The sequence below is a fragment of the Nerophis lumbriciformis genome, linkage group LG19 (genome assembly GCF_033978685.3).
Source record: "Nerophis lumbriciformis linkage group LG19, RoL_Nlum_v2.1, whole genome shotgun sequence".
Lineage (NCBI taxonomy): Eukaryota > Metazoa > Chordata > Actinopteri > Syngnathiformes > Syngnathidae > Nerophis > Nerophis lumbriciformis.
This window is the reverse complement of record NC_084566.2, coordinates 29999212-30026988: the sequence shown is the minus strand read 5'-3', so window position 1 is coordinate 30026988 and position 27777 is coordinate 29999212. Positions and strand designations below refer to the sequence as shown.

At 39.8% G+C, this 27777-nt stretch overlaps 1 protein-coding gene across 1 annotated transcript; it reads left to right on the top strand.

Moving 5' to 3' along the window:
* Nucleotides 1-1240: 1240 nt before the first annotated feature.
* Nucleotides 1241-27190, top strand: pip4p1a (phosphatidylinositol-4,5-bisphosphate 4-phosphatase 1a). Its single transcript, XM_061979008.2, has 7 exons — nt 1241-1464; nt 7724-7917; nt 13255-13361; nt 13949-14054; nt 19056-19108; nt 22510-22600; nt 24901-27190. The coding sequence occupies exons 1-7, from the start codon at nt 1347-1349 to the stop codon at nt 25042-25044; spliced, it is 813 nt and encodes a 270-aa protein (XP_061834992.1). The 5' UTR covers nt 1241-1346; the 3' UTR covers nt 25045-27190.
* The last annotated feature ends 587 nt before the right edge of the window (nt 27191-27777 follow it).

The window sequence follows — 27777 nt, the reverse complement described above, 5'->3', positions numbered from 1 at the left end:
TAAAAACAGTTACATAGAAACTAGTAATTAATGAAAATTTGTCAAATTAACTGTTAAAGGTTAGTGCTATTAGTGGACCAGCAGCACGCACAATCATGTGTGCTTACGGACTGTATCCCTTGCAGACTGTATTGATATATATTGGTATATAATGTAGGAACCAGAATATTAATAACAGAAAGAAACAACCCTTTTGTGTAAATGAGTGTAAATGGGGGAGGGAGTTTTGTTTTGGGTTGGTTCACTATTTGTAAGTGTATCTTATGTTTTTTATGTTGATTTAATAAAAAATAAAAAAATAAAAAAATAAAAAACAACACCGATAATAAAAAAAACGATGCCGATAATTTCCGATATTACATTTTAAAGCAGGGGTCCCCAAACTTTTTGACTCGGGGGCCGCATTGGGTTAAAAAAATGTGGCCGGGGGCCAGGCTGTATATACATATATATATATATATATATATATATATATATATATATATATATATATATATATACATTCTCTTTATAATCCGTTTTGTCATTTAACATCAATTAACTTTGATGTTCATCAACATTTAACATTGTCACGTTATCGATGGGAAAATTTATTTATAAAATTCATTTTTAGACAATATGATTTGCCTGAGCGGCTAGGAGACACCAAGAGTAACACGCGGTAGAAAATGGATTAGAAAGGAAAGATTAAAAAATAATAATAATAAATTTTAAAAAATTACTTAAGGGACTTCCTGTGAGCCGGATTTTGGATGCTGGGGGGCCGGATCCGGCCCGCGGGCCGTACTTTTGGGGACCTTATCGGTCGATAAATGCTTTACAATTTAAAGCATTTATCGGCCGATAAATAATACGGGCAGGCCGATATTATCGGACATCTCTGATAATAAACAAAGTGCAAAGCCATAGGCTCACTCAATATCAGTAAATAACTTAAATTTGGAACACAGCCTCATCGTTTTCACAGCTTTTTGGTTGTTAGAGGTAGAGAGTGTTTTAATGTAGAGTTCTAAATGCGCCAAAGTTTTAAACTCGATTTGCCGGTGTGACGTCATTCACGTGTTAGCCCCAGGCTGTCAGCTGAACAACACCATGATGTTTGGTTGATCAAAAGTGCACAGTATTATATTTTTAAATGCATTTTTTTTAACCAGGCAACCTTAATGCGCCAAACTTATTGGAATAAAATCAAAATCAACTTGGTCGTGGTGGGTTCTGGTGACGTCATGGTCACGTGACTGTCATTTCCGCCACAACAATACAAGTCCCAACACTAGTAAAGCTAGCTCAGCTCGCTCTCTCCCCCTCCCTCCTTCCCTCCGCCCAACGCGCCTGGCTCTCTCGGTATGGCGGACGGCGAGAGGTCCCCGCTCCTGTCAGACCTGGGAGATGGTGCTCTCGGCAGCGGCAACGGAGGTTTGTCCCCCGGCGCGGCACCTTACGGTGTGGCGGGCAAGCCGCAGAGTGAGTAGCTCCGCCGCCACCTGTGCTCGCTTCTCTTTTACGCCCCACTCGGCGGCATCCTCGTTAGCTTAGCATCCGGCTAGCTCGGCTGTGACAGCGGCAGAGCGCCGGGTCTGTCGTGCTCTCATTTGGGGACGTTGTGTCTACATGTTCCCTCCCTGTCTACTGCGACAAAATGTTTTCCCTTCATTCGAGAACGTTCTCTACTGACCGGAAGCCATCAGTACACTAACTAGCTAACGCTGTTGTTTTAGCCTGGGAGCTAGCTCTTGTTAGCACCCAGAAGTGCTTTTAAAACGCCACATTTTGCGTGTCATCATAGTCGCGACTCGGCTGTAGGGAATGTTAACTCGGTTGCGTGTCTTTGAGCAGCTGTGCGTCGTGGAATGTAAACATTATTCAGCTAATTGTGGCGCTTCGCTAGCGAGCAAAGCGAGAAAACACCTGTTTTGATTGACACACCGAACAGCCATTCGGAAGACAACAGTGGGCGGGTTCAATAGTGCTCTAAACCAATGACAGACCGATGAGGCGATGGCTGGCTTCAAATAATGCAACGTCCATGCAATGTCAAGCGTAATCTTAAACTGTACAGCTCCACTAATGGACATTGGAGTGTTACTTTCAAAGGCAAAATTAAAGTATTGCTTAGTGATGGGTTGATGAGGCGTCATGAAGCGTTTCGAAACATTGCACAACTGTATTGATACTGTGTCGATACTGTGTCACTAAATACTGATTGATTGAAACTTTTATTAGTAGATTGCACAGTGAAGTACATATTCCGTACAATTGACCACTAAATGGTAACACCCGAATAAGTTTTTCAACTTGTTTAAATTGATACATGATACAGATATATACTATTTTCATAATACAGTCATCAAACAAGATATTCATCACCAGAGGTGGGTAGAGTAGCCAGAAATTGTACTCAAGTAAGAGTACTGTTACTTTAGAGATTTATTACTCAAGTAAAAGTAAGGAGTAGTCACCCAAATATTTACTTGAGTAAAAGTAAAAAGTATGTTGTGAAAAAACTACTCAAGTACTGAGTAACTGATGAGTAACATACACACTCATATCATATATATATATATATATATATATATATATATATATATATATATATATATATATATATATATACTGTATATATATATATATATATATATATATATATATATATACATACGTATACATTGATATATACATACATATACATTGATATATACAGTATATAATTTATATGTATTTATTTTGCTGTTTTTGTTTACATGTTAAAGGTGTTTTAATGAATATACATGCATGTTTAACATATAGATTCCTTTCTTTCATGAAGACTAGAATATAAGTTGGTGTATTACCTGATTCTGATGACTTGCGTTGATTGTAATCAGGCAGTCTTGATGATAACGTCCACGTTTTCAAATGGAGGAGAAGAAAAGTTCCTCCTTTCTGTCTAATACCACATGAAAGTGGTGAGTTTTTGGCATCTTAGTTGTCCAGCTTCCATATTCGTTTTTATACACTTTACAAGAAATATATTGGCGTCAAACTCCGTAGCTTGCTAGCTTGTTTGCGCTGGCTTTCGGAGACTCTTATTTTGAAAGCGCAGGCGCGATGGAGCGGCACTTTTATTGTGAAGACAGGAACGTCCTCATGTGCGGTCAGTTTTTAGGCTTTTGACGGGATGTATGGTTGGAATGAAAAAGTATCTTTTTTCCTTCACACTTTTGATTCATTGATTGGAACTTTTATTATTAGATTGCACAGTACAGTACACATTCCGTACAATTGACCACTAAATGGTAACACCCCCATAAGTTTTTACACTTGTTTAAGTCAGGTCATGTGACCACCTGGCTCTGTTTGATTGGTCCAACGTCACCAGTGACTGCATCTGATTGGTGGAACGAAGTGAAACGTCACCAGTAAGGCAGGCACTTTGAAGGTCTGTCTGACAGACCAAAACAAATAAAGTGTGCATTAACAGATCGATAAAAATTAGTAGCGAGTAGCGAGCTGAATGTAGATAAAAGTAGCGGAGTAAAAGTAGCGTTCCTTCTCTATAAATATACTTAAGTAAAAGTAAAAGTATGTTGCATTAAAACTACTCTTAGAAGTACAATTTATCCCAAAAGTTACTCAAGTAGATGTAACGGAGTAAATGTAGCGCGTTACTACCCACCTCTGATCATCACAGTATATAAATTGAATTATTTACATTATTTACAATCCGGGGGGCGGGGGTTAAGTTTGGTTGGTATCAACACTTCAGTCATCAACATTTGCATCAACAGAGAAATTGACATTGGAACAGTGTAGGTCTGGCTTGGTACATATGTACAGCAAGTATTGGACACAGAGAGAGAGAGATCAGAAATTATAAGAAAAAGTGACTACATTTGATTATTTACAATCCGAAGAGGTATGATGAGGAAGGGGGGGTGTTAGTTTAGGGTTGAAGTTGCCTGGAGGTGTTCTTTTAGTGCGGTTTTGAAGGAGGATAGAGATGCCCTTTTTTTTTTACACCTGTTGGGAGTGCATTCCACATTGATGTGGCATAGAAACAGAATGAGTTAAGACCTTGGGCGGTATAGCTCGGTTGGTAGAGTGGCCGTGTCAGCAACTTGAGGGTTGCAGGTTCGATACCCACTTCCACCATCCTAGTCACTGCCGTTGTGTCCTTGGCAAGACACTTTACCCACCTGCTCCCAGTGCCACCCACACTGGTTTAAATGTAACTTAGATATTGGGTTTCACTATGTAAAGCGCTTTGAGTCACTTGAGAAAAAGCGCTATATAAATATAATTCACTTCACTTCACTTCACTTGTTAGATCGGAATCTGGGTTTAACATGGTTTGTGGAGCTCCCCCTGGTGTTGTGGTTATGGCGGTCATTTACGTTAAGGAAGTAGTTTGACATGCACTTCGGTATCAGGGAGGTGTAGCGGATTTTATAGACTAGGCTCAGTGCAAGTTGTTTTACTCTGTCCTCCACCCTGAGCCAGCCCACTTTGGAGAAGTGGGTAGGAGTAAGGTGTGATCTGGGGTGGAGGTCTAGAAGTAATCTAACAAGCTTGTTCTGGGATGTTTGGAGTCTAGATTTGAGGGTTTTGGAGGTGCTAGGGTACCAGGAGGTGCATGCGTAATCGAAAAAGGGTTGAACGAGAGTTCCTGCTAGAATCTTCATGGTGCTTTTGTTGACCAGAGAGGAGATTCTATAGCGAAATCTCGTTCGTTGGTTGACCTTTTTGATTACCTTGGTTGCCATTTTATCACAGGAAAGATTAGCCTCCAGAATGGAACCTAGGTAGGTGACCTCAGCCTTCTTGACATCTGCTGGACATTAAAAATCCCTACAGGCAACCTGTGGACCGACTCAACTGACACTGATTTTATGATCTAGTACAGGGGTAGGGAACCTATGGCTCTAGAGCAGGGGTCGGGAACCTTTTTGGCTGAGAGAGCCATAAAAGCCAAATATTTTAAAATATATATCCGTGAGAGCCATATAATATTTTTTTTAACACTGAACACAACTAAATGCGTGCATTTTTAAGTAAGACCAACATTTTTAGAGTAAATAAGTCTCTAAAAATTCTGAAGCTAACCAATAATAAATAAAATACTTCTTACGTTTAATGCGACTTCTTGAACAGGTGCGGTAGAAAACGGATGGATGGATTAGAATGCATGAGAATATTTTATATTTTGAACGTTATTTTTAACACTGTGATTACCAGCGGAATTGTTCATTCTTTATCGTGTTAAGCAATGTCAGCTAAGATTTACCTGAGAGCCAGATGCAGTCATCAAAAGAGCCACATCCGGCTCAACAGCCATAGGTTCCCTACCCCTGCTCTAGAGCCAGATGTGGCTCTTTTGTTGACTGCATCTGTCTCTCAGATAAATCTTAGCTGAAATTTGCTTAACATGATAAGTAATTAATAATTACTCTGGTAATCACAATGTTAAAAATAACCACGTACCAACCAGACTACAAAGCCATCAGCAAAACCATGCAGCACCAGAAGTCGCATTAATGGTATGAAGTATTTTATTTGTTATTGGTTATCTCCAGAATAACAATGTTATTAAAAAGAATAATAGACTTATCATACTCTAAACATGTTGGTCTTTCTTAAAAATGCACGCATTTAGTTGTATTCAGTGTTAAAAAATAATATATGACTCTCACGGAAATACATTTTAAAATATTTGGCTTTCATGGCTCTCTCAGCCAAAAAGGTTCCCGACCCCTGACCTAGTATATACAATACTATAAACCAAGTCATTGTATTTAATTTAGGATTATTTCATATCTTCATTTAAATAAAAATATATTTTTATCTTTTTTAGATACAGTCAATAAATATTGTGAACATGTATCATAACATGGAAATCTAAGAGAACGTGGACTGGGATTTTATTTTTTATTTTATTTTTTTACACATTTTTATTTTAAAAAAAACCCAGTTTTTCCAACGTATTATATTTTTTGACGATTTCTCTTCTTAGTTATTATTTCTCCTGCTGTAGAAAAGACCCGCTCACAGGGCACAGAGGAGGCGTCAGTGTGACACAGTTCGCGTATCGGTCACGTGACCAAAACAGCTCATGATTGGTCATGTGACTTTCTAAAAGCGGTTTTGCTCTATGAGCTCGACGCATGCGGCGATGCATCGGTGTTGCCGGACCCATCACTAGTATTGCTAGAAACATAACTTTATATGGGACTTTATTGTATTATATGTATAGTACATGTTTCAAAAAGAAAAAAGCATAAAACACAGTATATTTAAATATACTAAATGTAAATAAGGGAATAAATATTCAAAATAATCTAGTTTGGTTACGCCATCATGAACGCAACACAAGGTTGTAAAAGTTTCAACTACAATTCTAAATAAGATGTCAAAAGCAAACTGAAATCAAATACACACAGCTTAAAGATTGATCAATACCTATTTATGATGATTTATCAAAATATAAAAGAAATATACCTGAACAGAACGCTCATGATGGTTACACCAAAAAGTAACGCTATGAATCGCGTTTTTCTAAGTTTTTGGGGCATTTTTATGCTATTTCCAAGCATCTCCTTTTTATTATCGTTGATTTTAAATGGTCAAACTAATGCATATTATATATGCATGCCCTAGTAAACAAAAAAAGTCATTTATTTTGATTGTTACATTTTGAAGTACATTTGTGCAGGTGGGTGCGAATGTACCCATTACCAGATCTGTACATTAAAACATTTGTCTGTTTTATTTATATTAGAAACATTTAAGATATAACCGGTAATAATACAGTCATTTTAACCATTTCCTCTTTCTTTATTCCTCTTTGTTCACTGCTCGCTGTCCATATCCTACGAAGTCAGACCTACACTGTTTCAATGTCCATTTCTCAGATGATGCAATTGTTGATGACTGAAGTGCTGATATCAACCAAACCTAACCCCCCCGCTCCAACCCCACCCCCACAGATTGTAAATAATGTAAATAATTCAATGTATATACTCTGATGATTAACTTGTGTGATGACTGTATTATGCTGATAGTATATATTTGTACTAGGGCTACAACTAACAACTAATTTGATCATCGATTAATCTGTCGATTATTACTTCGATTAATAATCGGATAAAAGAGACAAACTACATTTCTATCCTTTCCAGTATTGAAAAAAAACTGCATACTGCCACCATACTTATTTTGATTTTTGTTTCTCAGCTGTTTTTAAATGTTGCAGTTTATAAATAAAGGTTTATAAAAAAATAAAATAAAAGTAGCCTCTGCGCATGCGCATATATCTAACGAATCAATGACTAAATTAATCGCCAACTATTTTTATAATCGAATTTAATCGATTAGTTGTTTCAACCCTAATTTGTACCATGAATTGATTTACGTGGACCCCGACCTAAACAAGTTGAAAAACTTATTCGGGTGTTACCATTCAGTGGTCAATTGTACGGAATATGTACTGTACTGTGCAATCTACTAATAAAAGTTTCAATCAATCAGTCAATCAATTCTCTGGGTTCGATTCCCTCTCAGCATTCCAGGAGTGTTTTTCTTCTAAAGCTGCTTTCAGCAGAACTCGAGACCAAATCTTATTAGCTTGTTAATCATAAGAGGTCACTTGTCACGGGAACTCAACCCCAGTCCGTTGCACAACACTCATGTCTGCGCCGTTGTTTTGTCACTCATGCTTACTACTCCATTTTCATTGTGTTCTGCTCAGGCTTCCCGCCGTTTCCCAGCCCCACTCAGCCGTCCGTGCTCCTCGGGGAAGACCCGCCGCCGTATTCCCCTCTCACCTCACCGGAGAGTGGCAGCGCCCCTGTCATCAGCTGCAGGGTGTGCCAGAGTTTGATATCGGTGGAGGGGAAAATCCACCAGCATGTGGTCAAGTGTGGTGTCTGCAATGAAGCCACAGTAGGTGCCAAACCGGATCTTCTCGGGACTACCACATTCTGGGGTGGACCACAATCTATTGCCTCCACCGAGGAGTTTTCATTGCTTCATTTGGTTGTTTGGGTGGCAGGATTGCAAAAAAATACATAACTAATTATTTTTTTCTGCATTTAAAAACCTTCCCTATGATCTACATCAGTGTTTTTCAACCTTTTTTGAGCCAAGGCACATTTTTTGCGTTAAAAAAATCCGGAGGCACACCACCAGCAGAAATCATTAAAAAACAAAACTCAGTTGACTGTCAAAAGTCGTTGTCGCAATTGTTGGATATGACTTTAAACCGGAACCAACCGTGCATCAATATAGCTCTTGTCTCAAAGTAGGTGCACTGTCAAGACCTGTCACATCACGCCGTGACTTATTTGGAGTTTTTTGCTGTTTTCCTGTGTGTAGTGCTTTAGTTCTTGTCTTGCGCTCCTATTTTATTGGCTTTTTATCTTTTTTTGGTATTTTCCTGTAGCAGTTTCATGTCTTCCTTTGAGCGCTATTCCCTGCACCTGCTTTGTTTTAGCAATCAAAAATATTTCAGTTGTTTTTATCCTTTTGTGGGGACATTGTTGATTGTCATGTCATGTTCAGATGTACTTTGTGGACGCCGTCTTTGCTCCACAGTAAGTCTTTGCTGTCGTCCAGCATTCTGTTTTTGTTTACTTTGTAGCCAGTTCAGTTCTAGTTTTGTTCTGCATAGCCTTCCCTAAGCTCGAATGCCTTTTCTTAGGGGCACTCACCTTTTGTTTATTTTTGGTTTAAGCAATAGACACCTTTTTACCTGCACACTGCATCCCACTGTTTCCGACATCTACAAAGCAATTAGCTACCGGCTCTAGACAGCACCGACACTCAACAACACATAATTTGCAGACTATACTTAAAGGTTTGCAAAAAATATGTTTAACCCAAATAGGTGAAATTAGATAATCTACCACGGCACACCAGACTGGATCTCACGACACACTAGTGTGCCGCGGCACAGTAGTTGAAAAACACTGATCTACATAACATGTAATAGTGGTTCTTTGGTCAACATTTGCCATAGATTGTTTTACAAACTATTTCAAGCCACTATCTGACCGTCTCTTGGGGGCGGCATAGCTCGGTTGGTAGAGTGGCCATGCCAGCAACTTGAGGGTTCCAGGTTCGATTCCCGCTTTCGCCATCCTAGTCACTGCCGTTGTGTCCTTGGGCTTTGCCCACCTGCTCCCAGTGCCACCCACACTGGTTTAAATGTAACTTAAATATTGGGTTTCACTATGTAAAGCTCTTTGAGTCACTAGAGAAAAGCGCTATATAAATGTAATTCACTTCACTTTCACCTTCTACCATCCTAGTCACGTCCGTTGTGTCCTTGAGCAAGACACTTCACCCTTGCTCCTGATGGGCCTGGTTAGCGCCGTGCATGGCAGCTCCCGCCATCAGTGTGTGAATGGGTGAATGTGGAAAATAGTGTCAAAGCGCTTTGAGTTCCTTAAAAAAGGTAGAAAAGCGCTATACAAGTACGACCCATTTACTAATTAATCATATTCGGTACTATACCGCCTCTAAAATGTACCGGGCCCCCGTCAAGTTGCGTCATTGTTGGTTTTACGAGAAGAGGAGCATGTTCGACAGCGCACAATCATGCAGTAATTGCAAACAGACAATGTGTGTAGACAGAAAAGGGAGAACGGACGCATTTTGGCTTAAAAACTAACGATAAAAGTGAAGCTATAACACTGAAACGCCCTCAGGAAGAGGTGCTTTAAGACATGGCTAGCTAGATAGCGGCTAAAGTCCAGCCGCAGTCGGCAGTGTTTTAGCTACTTCTAAATCACTAATCCTGGCCTCCATGGCGACAAATAAAGTAAGTTTCTTACAAGTATCATCCCTGCAGGACGAAGAATAGCTAAACATGCTTCACTACACACCGTAGCTCACCATTGTCAAAATGTAAACAAACGCCATTGGTGGATCTACACCTGACATCCACTGTAATGATGTAGTCGATGCTACTATGATTACATTGATATTTTTTAGCATCACAAAATCTTTTTTCGTTTTTAAAAAATTTATATTATGTTTATAAACTCAAGAAATACGTCCCTGGACACACAAGGACTTTGAATATGACCAATTTATGATCCTGTAACTACTTGGTATTGGACTGATACCTAAATTTGTGGTATCATCCAAAACTAATGTAAAGTATCCAAACAAGAGAAGAATAAGTGATTATTACATGTAGATAGAACATGTTAAAAGAGAAAGTAAGCAGATATTAACAGTAAATGAACAAGTAGATTAATAATTCATTTTCTACCGCTTGTCCCTCTCCATGTTGACAAAATAATAGAATGATAAATGACACAATATGTTACTGCAGATGTCAGCAGACTAACTTAGGAGCCTTTGTTTGCTTACTTACTACTAAAAGACAAGTTGTCTAGTATTCACTCTTTTATTTAAGGACAAAGTTGCAATAAGAAACATAAGTTTAATGTACCGTAAGATTTTTTGTTAACAAAAAGCCAATATAGCAATTTTTTGTGGTCCCCTTTATTTAGAAAAGTATCAAAAAGGACCGGAAAGTATTGAAATACATTTTAGTACCGGTACCAAAATATTGGTATCGGGACAACACTAGATTGGAGTATGACGTTTCTAATAGGGAAATACATTAATTTGTCTTGTGTTAATGTTAGTGTTTAAGATAGCAAGCTAATTGTCAGCCAGTGATTAGCAAGCTGGTTTTCAGCTAGCGATTAGCGAGCTATTTGCCAGCTAGCGATAAGCGGGTTAATTGCAAGCTAGCAGTTAGTGGCGCTCGCTCCCAACTAGCTATTATTGGCGCTGGTTAACGGCGACAGCTGCTACCTAGCGATTAGTGGCTGCCATATAGTGTTTATAGCACACTAGCTTTCTTTTCCAAGAAATGAGTGGTATCACCAGTCTTTGCATTTATCGAATCACCCTCATCAATCAGGGTTTTCCAATCATTTTAATTTTAAATGGAAGTACTAACCGCTAGTTTTATTGCGGTCCGACATTAACACTGGTAATCTGATTACATCTTTATCTCGACAGATACAGCTCAGAGAGCACGTGGAGCATCTGTAAAGCTGAAGCATACAATTGAGTTCAAATGGAGTGTGCAACGTTGTGGTGAAAAAGCCGCTCAGCTTTTAAACAGTGGGATTGCTCTGCCTTGGTGGAGGTCCCTGCTCCACTCAGTCACATTCTAGCGAACAGCGTGACCAATCCATGCTGCCTTAACCTTACCTAGCTGCGGATGAAAGTAAAGCGCTTGTGTGATCCTCTGCTCTTGGTTTTTACAAATCCTTGCGCGAGGCTCTGCAGTCGCAACTTGTCTGCAGCAGCAAACAAAAGACCTCAGTCCTTGCCTGCAGGCAGTGGAAAATGCAGGTGCACCATCTTTCTTTGCAAGTTCAGCCGCTAAGGTGTTAACTATGTCTCGGAGGTGCCACACTAGTGTATTGGAAGTATGTTTGCCTTGATGCTGGAATTTAGATCCACTTTTCAGTACAAGTACACTGTATCTGCACTTATATCACATACAACTAACGCTGCAACGATGAATCGATTAGAAAAAAGCTTCCATTCATTTTCTGTTGCTTCAATTAATTGTTTAATGAGTGTAACTAATACAAATTTATCAAATCTGAACCGCATGGAGTGCCCTGAAATTTAAATACAGGGCCATAGATCAAGGGTGATGGGTCAAATGCAGAGAATAATTTTGCCACACTTGGTGTGTGTGTGACAATCATTGGTACTTTAACTTAACTTTATAGTTTCCGCATGACTGCTGCAATAACATACACATGAGAGCGGTGGTGTGTGGGTGCTGTGATCTGTCGGATGGCAAATAGCTAAGAGTTTTTTTAAAAAGAACATTTTTAATGTGCATTTATTATGTAAAAAGAATGAAGGTTATAGCAATCAGAAACATTTTTTTCGACTATTTTCCCAATAACACACTTTTTTTTTTTAAACTTACGTTTTATTGGAATTTTTAGAGGGAACAAATATACAGTTCGTAGATTTGATAAGAATGTACATATAGTTGAAATTAGGGATGTCCTGTAATATCGGACTGCCGATATTATCGGCCGATAAATGCTGTAAAATGTGATATCGGAAATTATCGGTATCGGTTTCAAAAAGTAAAATTTATGACTTTTTAAAATGCCGCTGTGTACACGGACGTAGGGAGAAGTACAGAGCGCCAATAAACCTTAAAGGCACTGCCTTTGCGTGCCGGCCCAATCTCATAATATCTACGGCTTTTCACACACACAAGTGGATGCAAGCATACTTGGTCGACAGCCATACAGGTCACACTGAGGGTGGCCGTATAAACAACTTTAACACTGTTACAAATATGCGCCACACTAAACCCACACCAAACAAGAATGACAAACACATTTTGGGAGAACATCCGCACCGTAACACAACATAAACACAACAGAACAAATACCCAGAACCCCTTGCAGCACTAACTCTTCCGAGACGCTACGATATACACCCCCCACCCCCCACCCCCCACAACTCAACACCGCCCATGTGCCATGTTGGCATTTTTTTTTCCATAACTTGAGTTCATTTATTTTGGAAAACCTTGTTACATTGTTTAATGCATCCAGCGGGGCATCACAACAAAATTAGGCATAATAATGTGTTAATTCCATGACTGTATCGGTATCGGTTGATGTAGGAATCGGTAATTAAGAGTTGGACTATCGGATATCGGTAAAAAAGCCATTATCGGACATCTCTAATACTTACGTTTGGTTGGAAAGCACCTTTTTGACACTAAGTAGCCTACTGGAAGGGTGAAGAAATATACATATATATAAAGTGTGTCTTATCTGATTACTCAATTAAGCGAACAAACTAATCGATAGATTACTAAAATAATCTATAGCTGCAGCCCTAAATATACTAACTTTCAGGAGTGGGACAGGAGGACAAAACTGTTAGCAACAATAGTATAGCTAAGTGAGCTACATGCTAACATTACATCCACATTAAAAAACATGACTGACGGATAGTTAGCAGGATGTATTTTAAGACGTGTAGCCTGCTTTTTACGAAGTTGTCCTTTGTGAATTGGCTTCCCACACTTATGCACAGTGTGCAGTCTTATTTAGTTAGAGCCAGGTCAGTGTCATTTACAGCTAATGTTTAAATGTAGTATTTCTTGTAATAAAAGCTTTTAAGGAAATGTAAGACAGTTGGTGTTCCTTTGCAAGACCAGGAAACAGTTTAATAGTCTCATGTGTACCTCTTTTATTTTTGCAGCCCATTAAGAACGCTCCAGCAGGCAAGAAATATGTCCGCTGTCCTTGCAACTGTTTGCTCATCTGCAAAGTCACCTCCCAGAGGATCGCTTGTCCTCGGCCATACTGGTGAGATGCACTTTTTCAGCAAGGCGTGTGTGTGAGTGAGTGTCTGTGTGTGAGAGAGATAAAGAAAACAAGGAACTCTGGGACGTTTACGGGCTACAAGGCTAAGCAAGCCGATGAGAGAACAAGCTCATTATGGCAGCTGCTTTGTTTGTTCCTGCATCATTTGTCTCCTTTGAGATTTCTCTGCAACACTGAACAGAATTTAAAAAATTGCTCAAAAATTAATATAAACCGCTGACAATTATAGTGCTGTGTTAAGTAGAAGTAGAGCGGTTATACATCACTAAAACTATACCGGGAGTATTATGGTGTTTCGAACTTGCGTATGAAATGAATATTGAACATGGCTGAATTAATGAAGTGGTTTTAAGGCGTGAATTCAAATTTTTTAATGAAGACAGCTGCTTTTTACATTTCAAATCTGTGTCAGGAAATCGTTTAATATACATTTTCTGCCTCATTAATCTTGCTCCATTAGATTGATATTTTTAAGGTCAGTTTTTGAAGGATAATTATCTCCCGACTGGATTTCATCTCCACAATCTAACATTTGTGTGTGTGTGCGTGTGTGTGTGCTCTCATTTTAGTAAGCGGATAATCAACTTGGGTCCGGTTCATCCTGGCCCAGCCAGTCCCGACCCCCAGCCAGCCGGGGCCCGGGTCTCGTGCGGACACTGCAGCAACACCTTTTTGGTACGCAGCCTCTCTGTGATTTGAAACACTTTGAGCTTACACTCTTATTATTGTTCACAAATCTGTGATAGTGAGCATTTCTTCTTTGCCGAGATAATCCATCCCACCTCACATTTGTGGCATATCAAGATGCTGATTAAACAGCGTGATTATTGCACAGGTGTGCCTTGGGATGCCCACAATAAAAGGCCACTCAGAAATGTGTAGTTATTTTCTCACAGCACAATGCCACAGATGTCACAAGTTTTGAAGGAGCGTGCAATTGGCATGCGGACTGCAGGAATGTCCACCAGAGCTGTTGCCCGTGAATAGAATGTCCATTTGTCTAAAATAAGCAGTCCAAAGGCGTTTCAGAGAATTTGGCAGTACATCCAACCGGCCTCACAAACGCAGACCATGTGTAACCACACAATCCCCAGGACCTCCACATTCAGTAGGTGCACCATAATCGTCTGAGACCAGCCACCCGGACAGCTGCTGCAACAATTGGTTTGCATTTCTGCACAAACTGTGAGAAAGCGTCTCAAGGAAGCTCATCTGCATGCTCGTCGACCTCATCGACTGAAGTTCGTCTTTGTAACAGACTTGAGTGGACAAATGATCACATTTGATGGCGTCTGGCACTTTGGAGAGGTGTTCTCTTCACAGCTGAATCCCAGTTTTCACTGTTCAGTGCAGATGGCAGACAGCGTGTGTGGGAGAGCGGTTTGCTGATGTCAACGTTGTGGATCGAATGGCCAATGGTGTAGGTGGGGTTACACTATGGGTTGGCGTATGTTATGGACAACAAACGCAAATGCATTTTATTGATGGCATTTTGAATGCACAGAGATATCGTGACGAGGTTCTGAGGCCCATTGTGTCACTCACCCGAGACCATCACCTCATGTTACAGCATGACAATGCACGGCCCCATGTTGGAAAGATCTTTACACAATTCCTCGAAGCTGAAAACATCCCAATTAGACTTAGACTTCCTTTTGTTGTCATTCAAATTTAAACTTTACAGTACAGATAAGAACAACATTTTGTTGCATTAGCTCGTTGTAGTGCAGGATAAAAGAGCAATAATGTGCGGATATAAATAAATAGGTTACTGTACAGATAAGTATATTGCACTTTTTCATATGCATCCACGTTTATGAGTATGTTTGGATGCTGTGCATCGGCGTATACAACAACGCGTTCCAGTTCCTGCCAATATCCAGCAACTTCGCACAGCCATTGAAGAGGAGTGGACCAACATAAACCCCTAATAAAGCAAAACTGCACATTTCAGGGTGGCCTTTTATTGTAAGCAGTCTAAGGCACACCTGTGCAAGGATCATGCTGTTTAATTAACATCTTAATATGCCACACGTGAGGTGGGATGGATGATCTTGGCAAAGAAGAAGTGCTCACTAACACATATTTGAACAGATTTGTGAACAATATTTGGGACAAATAGGTATTTTGTGTATATAGTAAACGTTTTAGGTCTTTGAATTCAACTCATGAAAAATGGGAGCAAAAACAAAAGTGTTGCGTTTATACTTTTGTTCAGTATAAATAAATGCAATCAAAAGTCAGCTTGCAATGAAGCCTTTGGGAATCGCTCTATTTTGTCTAAAGAGCGCTTAAAAAAGCATCCAAACACTTCCATCAAGGTTTTATATACACACTGTGCGTATATATGTAATGTTATAACAGGCACATTTCTAATAACATGTAATATTTATGTGTTTTGTTCATTTTAAGCATAGAGCGGCACATTACATTTAAAAAATGCATCACTTAGTTTGCATTTCTTTTGACAACGTCACTGATTATTAATCACTGCGAACTTCATGGGAGCCAACAAACATAATAAAACATCACTTTTTGATTGATTGATTGATTGAGACTTTTATTAGTAGGTTGCACAGTGAAGTACATATTCCGTACAATTGACCACTAAATGGTAACACCCGAATAAGTCTTTCAACTTGTTTAAGTCTGGTTCCACTTAAATTGATTCATGATACAGATATATACTATCAGATATATACTTACTGTACAAGGTCTGCTCTCACTGGGATGCCAACTGCTAGGATGGTCATATATTTCCGTTTAGATGACGATTGACTCATAATCCTCACGAAGAAATAAGGGAGTCGAGCATAACGTCTTTTTGTGTCTTTCTTGCCATTTCTGCGTCTAAAGTAGATGCCAAAATTGACCAACTTGTCGGATCATGTCTTCATCCTTGTAAATCAAAGTGAAAGACATTATGATCTAGAATAAAGTTTCCGCGGTACGAGGCGAGAACGCAGTTCACCAGCTTATGACGTCTAAAAAGCAGCAACAAGCTTGTTTGCTCTCTGACAATGTGCCCCTAAAAGTAGTTTGTCTGCATTAGCGCTTATAATAAGAATATCACCAATACTTGGGTAATATTCAGGTCACGAAATGCAACTGGAGTATTGTTGGCGCATTTTGGTGGTTCATTATAGCGCTTTATTGGCGGAAAAACTCCATTGTTCGCATACTTTTTTTTACGTTTATTTACGAGTTAGAATGCATTAAAAATACTTATGTGTTCTTGTCACTCAATGATTGTTAACAATAAGCAAAATTCCAAAAAAACTTCAGTTCCCCTTTTAAATTAGTTTGAGGTGTTAGGATTAGCGTTTCCAGTGTGAGTTATTATTGAGCTATTTATTCAATTTAAATTGTATTGAATATTAAAATGTTAAAGGTGTATATTGGCTTCAAATTAGCATGCATATGTATACACTTTATCATATTATTTCTTTATTCGCTGAGAAATAATGGAATAATTACAGAGGGGAAAAACCCCAGCGTGGGAGTCAATTCCTCAGTCTGTGCCTTTATCTGGACTTGTACCAAAATGGAACGTGTTCTTCCTTAGCTTCTCCACAAAGTTCCATTAAAGATGGTTAAGTAGTTATTGTGTAGTATTGCTAATTAACCAACAAATAGCAATGGAAACAAAATGTCCTAGGTAGAGGCAATACAAAGCTGTGACACAGATGGCACTGGTTGTTTAGCATTCACCGAGACCCTCCTAAGTCTGAGACCGCGTCGACAATACAAGTTGTAATCTGTGCCCCGGCTGCTGTAGCACTGATCCTCTTGCCACTGATGGCCTGATAATGTTTCCTGTGCTTGCCATACAAATGATTGTCCTCCCAAAAAGAGAAGAATACACACAGACGTGCATTGTGCACTTGTGCAAATGACAAATTCACCTCACTCAGGAGCAAATTGTATTTATTTTTTTTTACTCATTTTTTTCCCCAGCACTACAAAGCACTTTGAAAGCCTCATTGCAGAACATCATCATTCAGAGTCCCTCTAATTTAGGTAGGAATTTATCTTGAAGGTGTCTCCGCGGTTGCACTCTTACCTAATTTAACAGCAGTCAAGCTGCGCAGTGCTCCCACTTAAACCAAAGCAGGCATTTCTTTTGCTATAATTACTGGCTATTTTTCCATGGATGCAAACTTCTTTCCATTAAAGTCTCTACTGGGGTTGTGCTGACCACTATCGGATTTTTGTGAAAAAGTATGTGACCGCCATTTCAGATTAATAATTCCTTCTAATGCTGATCACAAACGCCGATCCTCTCTGGCGGACACTGTATTTTTCTTAGTTCCCTGGCTGGCAAGCGGCTAGCACACTGCAAAAACTGAAATCTAAGTAAGATTAAATATCTCAAATAAGGGCGATATTTGCTTATTTTCTGTCTGATAAGATAATTATTCTCACTAAGCAGATTTTATTTTAGAATGTTTTACTTGTTTTAAGTATTTTGGTCCTAAATTATCTCAGTAAGATATTAAGATAGAATAGAATGGACTTTATTGTCATTATATTTGCATATAACGAGATTACAGCTTGTTGCTGAGATTTTATGACCTATATTGAGTAAAACATGCTTGAAACTAGAATTTCAACTGATGCAAAGCTGTGTCATCAACATTCACAAGTATAAAACTACTTTTTTAAAGTAATAATTTCTTATTTCAAGCATGAAAAAAAAAAAATCATGACTTTGAAACAATTTTGTCTCATAATTAAAACAGATGACAGCCAAATGGACTTTGCTGTTTTATTTTCAATGAAACAATAGAACATGCGTACTTGTATAGTAGTACAGTTGTTATTAGTGAGAATATACTTATATTAAGGTGTTTTTGGGTTAATTGAGGTTAGCTAATTTTACTTGTTTGGGAAAGTCTTGACAAGCCAAATTTTCTTGTTCTATTGGCAGATAATTTTGCTTAGTTCAAATAAAATACCCCTAATTTTGTTTAGTTTTTTCTTGTTTTTGAACACCGACTTTTTGCAGTGCAGCTAATTTTGTGTCTCCATACAGAGTGTGAAGCCGCATCGCCTAAGATCATAATAATCATCTCCATTACGGCATATAAACTCTATTTCTTAATATCTTAAGTATCATTATAAAGTATCATTATCAATGGAGGACGAGGCTAAATATGTTACAAACTGAGAGCAAGCCAGGAGCAGGCATGCTAATAGCTAAGGTAACTGCTAAGTTAGCTTGAAACAACTCCAAGAAATAAGTGGTTGGTTAGAAAACATAGCGTTGTACATCGAAATTATAGAGAGGATAACATAACTCTTGGAGTGTCAGCATTGTCACAGCCAGTACACAACATGGAAATGCTGGAAAATACTCTCGCGTCATGTAGCTTGCATCCCTTTTAACGACGTCTTGGTTCATTTATAGCTCTTCCGTGGGGGCTTGCACCTCAGGGTATGGAAGTATTATTGTAGCAAAATTATTTGCAAATGTGCATCTCAAACTGCGCGTGTGTATTCAGATCAGAATCAGCAGCACAAAACCCTGATGGGAACGTCTTTAGTCTCTACATGCTGGAATGTTGTATAGTTAAACGGCAATGGCAACATTTGTTAGATATCAGGTCATTATTGATATGAAAGTAATTGCACATCTCTGATGGTCATTATGCTGCCTTTCTTTTGTGCTTCCAGTGGACCGAGTTCACTGACCGCACGCTGGCCCGCTGCCCACACTGCAGGAAAGTGTGAGTAGTAATTCATCTATTTAAAAAAACCAACACTTCACCGCACCCAACTCCTCTCTCCAGTTTTACGTGCTGGTTTTCTACCGAGACAGCAAACATCAGGGTGTAATCCAACCTGTGACGCCTTAATACGTCTTAAATCAACTTTGAATTTGCTTGCAAACACTGGCTAGACTTTGAAGTTTTCCACCATTCCTTCCTCTCAGAAGCTTCTTATTCCAGAGTTAGAGTTTGCATAGGCATCTGTTTCTTTCTGCATATTTAAAAAAGCTTCTATTTGCTTTGCGTTATCAGCTCGGACAGACCATAACTAGAAATGCTTCAATTAATGCCTCTATTCATTCAACCCTGGACTTTCCTGTAGTCAACGGTTTGCAATGTTATCAATAAACTCATCAGCACTATTAATTAATGCGGACTGGGCATTTTTTCCTTACTGCTCTGTCAACGTTGGTTTTATTTTTAAGGTGGATGAGGATTATCATCTCAACGTGTCACGTTTTGATATCCGAAAGGGACAAGCGGTAGGAAATGGATGGCTGGATCTGCTTGCATGTTAAATGTCTGATATAAGTGCTCCGATATAAGCAGTCCTGCAGCGCGTTTACTTGTTATGTGTTTAGAGCCAGTTAACATCTAAAGGACCTCCAATAAGCACAAAAGGTTGGTCTTTTAGTCAAGTTATTTACAAAAGATAAAGATGATAGGCTATGGACTACTAAGAGCTAGCAGCTACACAACAGCTAATCACACAGGCTAGAAATACGTGACATGTGTCCTATATTGAACAATATTGGAGTTAAAAGCTGCACATTAGTCCAGTGTTTTTCAACCTTTTTTGGGCCAAGGCTCATTTTTTGTGTTGAAAAAATTCGGAGGCACACCACCAGCAGAAATCATTAAAAAACGAAACTCAGTTGACAGTAAAAAGTCGTTGTCGCAATTGTTGGATATGACTTTAAAGCATAACCAAGCATGCATCACTATAGCTCTTGTCTCAAAGTAGGTGTACTGTCACCATCTGTCACATCACACCCTGACTTATTTGGAGTTTATTGCTGTTTTCCTGTGTGTAGTATTTTAGTTCTTGTCTTGCGCTCCTATTTTGGTGGCTTTTTCTCTTTTTTTGGTATTTTCCAGTAGCAGTTTCATGTCTTCCTTTGAGTGATATTTCCTGTATCTACTTTGTTTTAGAAGTCAAGAATATTTCAGTTGTTTTTATCCTTCTTTGTGGGGACATTGTTGATTGTCATGTACATTGTGTACGCCGTCTTTGCTCCACAGTAAGTCTTTGCTGTCGTCCAGCATTCTGTTTTTGTTTACTTTGTAGCCAGTTCAGTTTTAGTTTCGTTCCGCATAGCCTTCTCTAAGCTTCAATGCCTTTTCTTAGGGGCACTCACCTTTTGTTTATTATTGGTTTAAGCATGAGATACCTTTTTACCTGCACACTGCCTCCCCTGTTTCCCACATCTACAAAGCAATTAGCTACTGGCTGCCACCTACTGATATGGAAGAGTATTACATGGTTACTCTGCCGAGCTCTAGACAGCACCGACACTCAACAACAACACATCATTTGCAGACTATAATTACTGGTTTGCAAAAAATATTTTTAACCCAAATAGGTGAAATTAGATAATCTCCCACGGCACACCAGACTGTATCTCACGGCACACTAGTGTGCCGCGGCACAGTGGTTGAAAAACACTGCATTAGTCAACATAAGCTTATATCAAATAATAATAGTTGCACATTACTTACACATAAGTCTCCAAGGCATGTGTCCACATTGTTCAACTTACTGTGGAATGAACTTAAAGGGCCTTTTTGCAACTTGCTCAAAGTTACATTTTTCAAACCAAAAAATATGACATGGAACGCCGTTGGCTAGCTAATGTTACCATTAGTGGACTGGACTCTCACATTATTAACTGTATCCACTCAGCATCCATCGCACTGTGCGGGGGGAGTCACCACATCTGCGGTCCCTTCCAAGGTTTCTTGTTGTATCCATTGGTTTGCGTTTTTTGTTGTTGTTGTGGCTTGTGCAGCCCTTTGAGACATTTGTCATAAAGGGCTGTATAAGTAAACTTTGATTGATTGATTCGTGGCACTGTCACTCACCGCTGCCACCTACATGCACATACACGAAAGCAGTCCAAGAGAACGGTCATGTTGTTGTTACGATAGAATACACTGTACATTTAATGATAGCTGATATTGGTTATTTAAACTTTACTAAATCGCTATTATTAGCTGACCACACAAAAAGCCAATGCGCCTGCGTGTGTTACAAACAGGCGTAGTTCACATCATTACATGCTAAAAGCCAGAAGAGGCGAGATATGATGCATACAACACTCTGGAAAATTAGAGGTCTTTAGTAGAGATGTCCGATAATATCGGCCGATAAATGCTTTAAAATGTAATATCGGAAATTATCGGTATCGGTTTCAAAAAGTAAAATGTATAACTTTTTAAAACGCCACTGTACGGAGCGGTACACGGAAGTACAGAGCTCCAATAAACCTTAAAGGCACTGCCTTTGTGTGCCGGCCCAGTCACATAATACCTACGGCATTTCACACACACAAGTGTCAACAGCCATACAGGTCACACTGAGGGTGGCCGTATAAACAACTTTGACTCTGTTACAAATATGCGCCACACTGTGAACCCACACCAAACAAGAATGACAAACACATTTCGGGAGAACATCCGCACCGTAACACAACATAAACACAACAGAACAAATACCCAGAACCCCTTGCAGCACTAACTCTTCCGGGACGTTACAATATACACCCCCCGCTGCCCCCTACCCCAAACCCCGCCCCCCCAACCCCGCCCACCTCAACCTCCTCATGCTCTCTCAGGGAGAGCATGTCCCAAATTCCAAGCTGCTGTTTTGAGGCATGTTAAAAAAAATAATGCACTTTGTGACTTCAATAATAAATATGGCAGTGCCATGTTGGCACTTTTTTCCATAACTTGAGTTGATTTATTTTGGAAAACCTTGTTACATTGTTTAATGCATCCAGCGGGGCATCACAACAAAATTAGGCATAATAATGTGTTAATTCCACGACTGTATGTATCGGTATCGGTTGATATCGGAATCGGTAATTAAGAGTTGGACAATATCGGAATATTGGATATCGGCAAAAAAAACATTATCGGACATCTCTGGTCTTTAGGCATCCGCATAAAGGTTGCAAACAGTCACTTTAATTCAGTTATTGTGGTCACTAGGTGTTGCCAAATAGCCAATGACCACTCCACTTCAACTTAAAGACAACATAATAAATAGCTTAGTGTTTTTCATACACCCATAATATTGGACTAAATTGTCTTTTTTTGTAGCTTTTGTTGAAGATTCCTTTGATATTCTGTTGCTGCAGCTCCTCAATTGGACAGAGGTACCCCAGGAGGCGGAGCTTGTGGTGTTTTCTTCTCTGCTTGCTGTTCAGCATCTCCACTGCTGGTCTGATTGTAAGTAATGTTGCTGTGCACCTCGGTGCTAACATACGAGCGTGCTATTGTGGCTTCAGGCTTGTTAAAAAATTACTTTTTATTCAGCCACGCTCACAGTGACATGAGTGCGAACAGCCTTTCTTTTTTTCCTAAAGTCAAAACCTTGTCGCCGCATAGAAAACAAGCTGATTACCATCACTGCCTCCATTTGTTGTGTCTGGCTTTTGAATTATTACGCCGCGACAAGAGAAGGCACCGTAGTCTGCCCTCAATACCAAGCAGAGGCGTTTAATTAAACCTCCAGCAAGGCTCAACGTTTCACCTTTGAAATCAGTCAACGGCTATCATTTAATAGAATCATAATAGCTTTAAAGAGTACAAGATTGATCCCACAAATTAAACACAACAAATTACATTAGGCAGCGATATTAGTAGAGGAGGTAATCTTTGGGCACCTCACGATTCGATTACGATTACCATTCAAGAGCTACGATTCGATTTAAAATCGATTATTGATGCATCTTTAATTTATGTATATATATATATATGCAGTTTTACATTTCTTTTTTTTCCACTAAATAAGCGTTTATCACTTGCAATTTAAAACATAAGTGCCCTATAATAAAGGAGGTGGTCGTATCTCTCGGTGAGGTGGCTCGTTGCAATCAGCCAAATTTTATAACTGTCTGCATTACTTTATTTACAATAAATAAATACACTATCGATTATTGACGTTTACTCATCGATTTTAAAATGATCGTCCATGTCCGAATTGCGATGCATCTAAAAATGGATTATTTCCCCCACCTCTAAAGACATGCACCTGGGGATAGGTTGATTGGCAACACTAAATTGGCCCTAGTGTGTGAATGTGAGTGTGAATGTTGTCTGTCTATCTGTGTTGGCCCTGCGATGAGGTGGCGACTTGTCCAGGGTGTACCCCGCCTTTCGCCCGATTGCAGCTGAGATAGGCTCCAGCAACCCCCGCGACCCCGAAAGGGATAAGCAGTAGAAAATGGATAGATGGATGGATGTTAAATAAAAAACATGTACAGTGCAGCAGATCCAGATTATACTAAATTGACATTGTATTGCATGTGCCTCACAATACGAAGGTCCTGAGTAGTCCTGGGTTCAATCCCGGGCTCAGGATATTTCTGTGTGGAGTTTGCATGTTCTCCCCGTGACTGCGTGGGTTCCCTCCAGGTACTCCGGCTTCCTCCCACCGCCAAAAACATGCACTTGGGGATAGGTTGATTGGCAACACTAAATTGGCCCTAGTGTGTGAATGTGAGTGTGAATGTTGTCTGTCTATCTGTGTTGGCCCTGCGATGAGGTGGCGACTTGTCCAGGGTGTACCCTGCCTTTCGCCCGATTGCAGCTGAGATAGGCTCCAGCAACCCCCGCGACCCCGAAAGGGATAAGCAGTAGAAAATGGATGGATGTTAAATAAAAAACATGTACAGTGCAGCAGATCCAGATTATACTAAATTGACATTGTATTGCCTGTGCCTCACAATACGAAGGTCCTGAGTAGTCCTGGGTTCAATCCCGGGCTCGGGATATTTCTGTGTGGAGTTTGCATGTTCTCCCCGTGACTGCGTGGGTTCCCTCCAGGTACTCCGGCTTCCTCCCACCGCCAAAAACATGCACTTGGAGATAGGTTGATTGGCAACACTAAATTGGCCCTAGTGTGTGAATGTGAGTGTGCATGTTGTCTGTCTATCTGTGTTGGCCCTGTGATGAAGTGGCGTCGTGTCCAGGGTGTACCCCGCCTTCCGCCCGAATGCAGCTGAGATAGGCTCCAGCACCCCCCGTGACCCCGAAAGGGACAAGCGGTAGAAAATGGATGGAGGGATGGACATTGTATTGCTTATCTATTTAACATTTTATTAAACTCTGATTGCATTTTACATAGAACTGCATATTTAAAATAAAAAAGACCACATTTTAGATTCGTAATACACATCTATATTGTATTTTGCTATCAATATTTACTGGCAACATTTTTGGAGAATTACCCCAGATTTGAAACATTTCAGTGCATTTTGCCTGACGAGCAGCAGAGGGCGCAAGAGGATTACGTTCCACCATGACATTCTCTGACGTCTCTATCATCATGCAGCATGCTAACAAACTCATTCAAATGCGCTTTCAATTCCTCTCACGTCGCAACACGCTACGGGCGTCTTGCTCTTGGTTTCATCATCACCTGTCTTCAAGTGGAATTTTAGTCTGTCTCATCAAAATCACCATATCTGACCCCCCCCACTACCTCCCCGCCCCTCCATGACGGATGGACCGCCTTGTCTCCACAGGCCGGCACGTGGCTCCAGGCGCAGACTTACCCAGGCATCTACGCCTCGTGGGCAGTGCTGCTGCTTCTGGTGTTGGTGACGCTGGCGCGGGCCTTCTACTGGGCCTGCATGCGGGTCAGTCAGCCCCTCCAGAGCTTCACATAGACACGCCCCTGACCCCCCCGACTCCCGACCCCTTTCCTCCAAACCTGAAGCGCCCTCTTCCTAACTGGCCAGGCTGGAGGAGGAATGGCTTTAAAAACCAAGCACCAGATGACGATAACATATTTATTTCAACCGAGTCCTTAATTTTACTCACATGCTGTTACAACTGGCTACTTCCTGTATTCACCTTCTATTTATTCCAGTCCTGTGACCTCTGCTGCCGTTTCCCCCTTCCCCTCAAACATCCGCTCTATCATTTTATCACGTAGAAGCATTTAACATTTCTAAACCAGCGAGGAAGCAAATCGACGCGAGCCGCCTGAGGGATGTTGTCCAACCTTCCCCGCTGTCGTCTTTGTGAATTAAAAGGATGAAGGAAGCGTTTGAAACGAGAAGTTTAGAAGCATGTGAATTTTCCTTCCCCCCCAAGGGATCGACTTTGATGTGAGACCGCCTGAACGCCTTAAAAGCGACGGTAATGGAAGGAATTTTGCGTCCAAGTGCGCACGCTGTAAACAAAAATCGAGCAACTGTAACGTGCTCGCTTTTGGGTGCCATCAGAACGTCTGTGATGAATCCAGTAATCTCAACAGCTTTATTGTTTATAGTATTTTTAAAGCGGGGGCATCCAAACTTTTTTCCACTGAGGGCCGCATGCAGAAAATGAAAGGACACGGGAGCCACTTTTATTCTTCACTTTTGCGTTTGCAAAACCAACCCAATGTTGGTCTGCAGTTTAATATACTTGACCAAATACAAAATATATTGCTATCTAAAATGTTCCCGATTGATTAATAAATATTTTTCAAATCCTATACAGGCCAATACGTTTTTCATTGATTATTTTATTTTGGACAAAGTCAAGTATCATAGACGATTAATTATTTTTTAAATGAAGTGTTTTAATCTGAAATTAAAAAAACAAAACACAATCCTGGCAAATGTGATTTTGGCCATTTTTTTTGTCAATTAAATTGTATGTTTTTTTTAGGTTTAGTTGGCACCTTTACTTATCCTGTCCACTTAATTTATTGAGCACATTTTTAAGATTAGTCGGCTGCACAGTCGTTAAGACAAATACAACTGAAACACACTCAAAAACAAAACTGTTGGTTATTTTTTGAATATCCACACTTTTTTGTTTGCTTTTCAGTGTAACTCTAATCATCCTCGCTAGGCTGTGTTCTGATGTTATATAATATTAGAACAAAAAGATACAGAAATGGCCCTCGGGCTGCACATTAAATACCACTGCTCTAATTGATACACATACAAAGCAAAACACGTTTTATAATACGTCATTGACTGTAATGTTTTGACATTTCCCAACTTTCCGAATGCACCACTAGGGGAAGGCGACTTTATAAAGCTGGAGGTGCTAAGCTTCCTTATTGGTTGCTTGTGTTTCTAAGCTTCTGCTTAGACTGTCTTATTTAACGTAGTTAAGGATGTACCGCCATGGTAACCAAGCGCAAACTAGCAGAAGACCCTCGGACCTCAGTGTGCTTAATTAAATGATAATTGCAGCTTCATGTTGAGCGGGATCATGTCAAGACCGCCTCCTCTAACGACATCCTGGATTGTTTGAATTTGGCAATGCAGGCCTCTGTTATCGCAGACTTTTTTGTTGTTGTAAATAGTTGTTTTTTTGGGTGTGGCAGGAAGTGTTTAAGACAATTATGTTGCACTTGGAGCGAGGGGTTAAAAACACTAACATGGTGATTGTTTTTACTTCTGTTACATATTTAATGAACTACTAACCTGATGACCTGAACACACACACGTACACACACACACGCACACACAAACCTTGCACAGCAGTGTCAGACTGCATCCACCAGGTGATGCTACGACTCAGCCGAGCTCGCACATTGTTTGTTGTTCCAAGTCAAATTTGAAGCGTTATCATGCTAGCGAAAAGCCTTAATGTTTTACTGTCTTCAATCATGATCATGTTTATTTTTTATTTTTATTATTATTGTTTGAAATCAGTGCGGTTATCTCGATGGTGTTTTAATAAACGAGTCAATTGTGTATCCGTGGCGATGATGTTTTATGGACGATGCTCATGAATGGAGAAAGGCCGCCTGATGCTCTTCTCAGAGTGTTTACACGCAAATAAAGACGTGACCACGTGGGAAAAAAACATTTGTTGTCTGGGTTCTCATTCACCTGCACATACCTGCCAACCTGCACGCAAAACTCACATTAGTGCATTGAAGTACTGCATACTGGTATCTTTGATCCTTTAGAACAACATTTCTGCTCCAATTAATTAACCACAGAGTCTCTCACAGTCCAATACTTTGTGGTCTTAAAAAGCAAATAACTGCCAGGGTCTCTAATTAGTGCCAAGTCAAAAAGCATTAGCATTAACAACTATGGCTGTAGAAAGCCTCCTTGGTATTAGCGGCATTCAAAGTATTATGGGTGGTCAACTTCAAGTATGCTATAAAATGTTTTGCTACTCAGCTGTTAGTTAGTTGTTTACAATCTGTAGGATTGCGCAATATACAAAACCCAAAACCAGTCAAGTTGACACGTTGTGTAAATGGTAAATAAAAACAGAATACAATGTTGTGCAAATCCTTTTCAACTTATATTCAATTGAATAGACTGCAAAGACAATATATTTAATGTCCGAACTGAGAAATTTTTTTTTTTTGCAAATAAGCATTAACTTAGAATTTAATGGCAGCAACACGTTGCAAAAAAGTTGGCACGGGCATTTTT

What these genes read in the sequence shown, in the direction of transcription:
- pip4p1a (XM_061979008.2), top strand. Translation starts at nt 1,347, where the DNA reads ATGGCGGACGGCGAGAGGTCCCCGCTCCTGTCAGACCTGGGAGATGGT. An exon ending in GTGTCTGCAATGAAGCCACA is followed by an intron (nt 7,918 to 13,254) that starts GTAGGTGCCAAA and finishes TTATTTTTGCAG; the next exon opens with CCCATTAAGAACGCTCCAGC. An exon ending in TCTCCACTGCTGGTCTGATT is followed by an intron (nt 22,601 to 24,900) that starts GTAAGTAATGTT and finishes TTGTCTCCACAG; the next exon opens with GCCGGCACGTGGCTCCAGGC.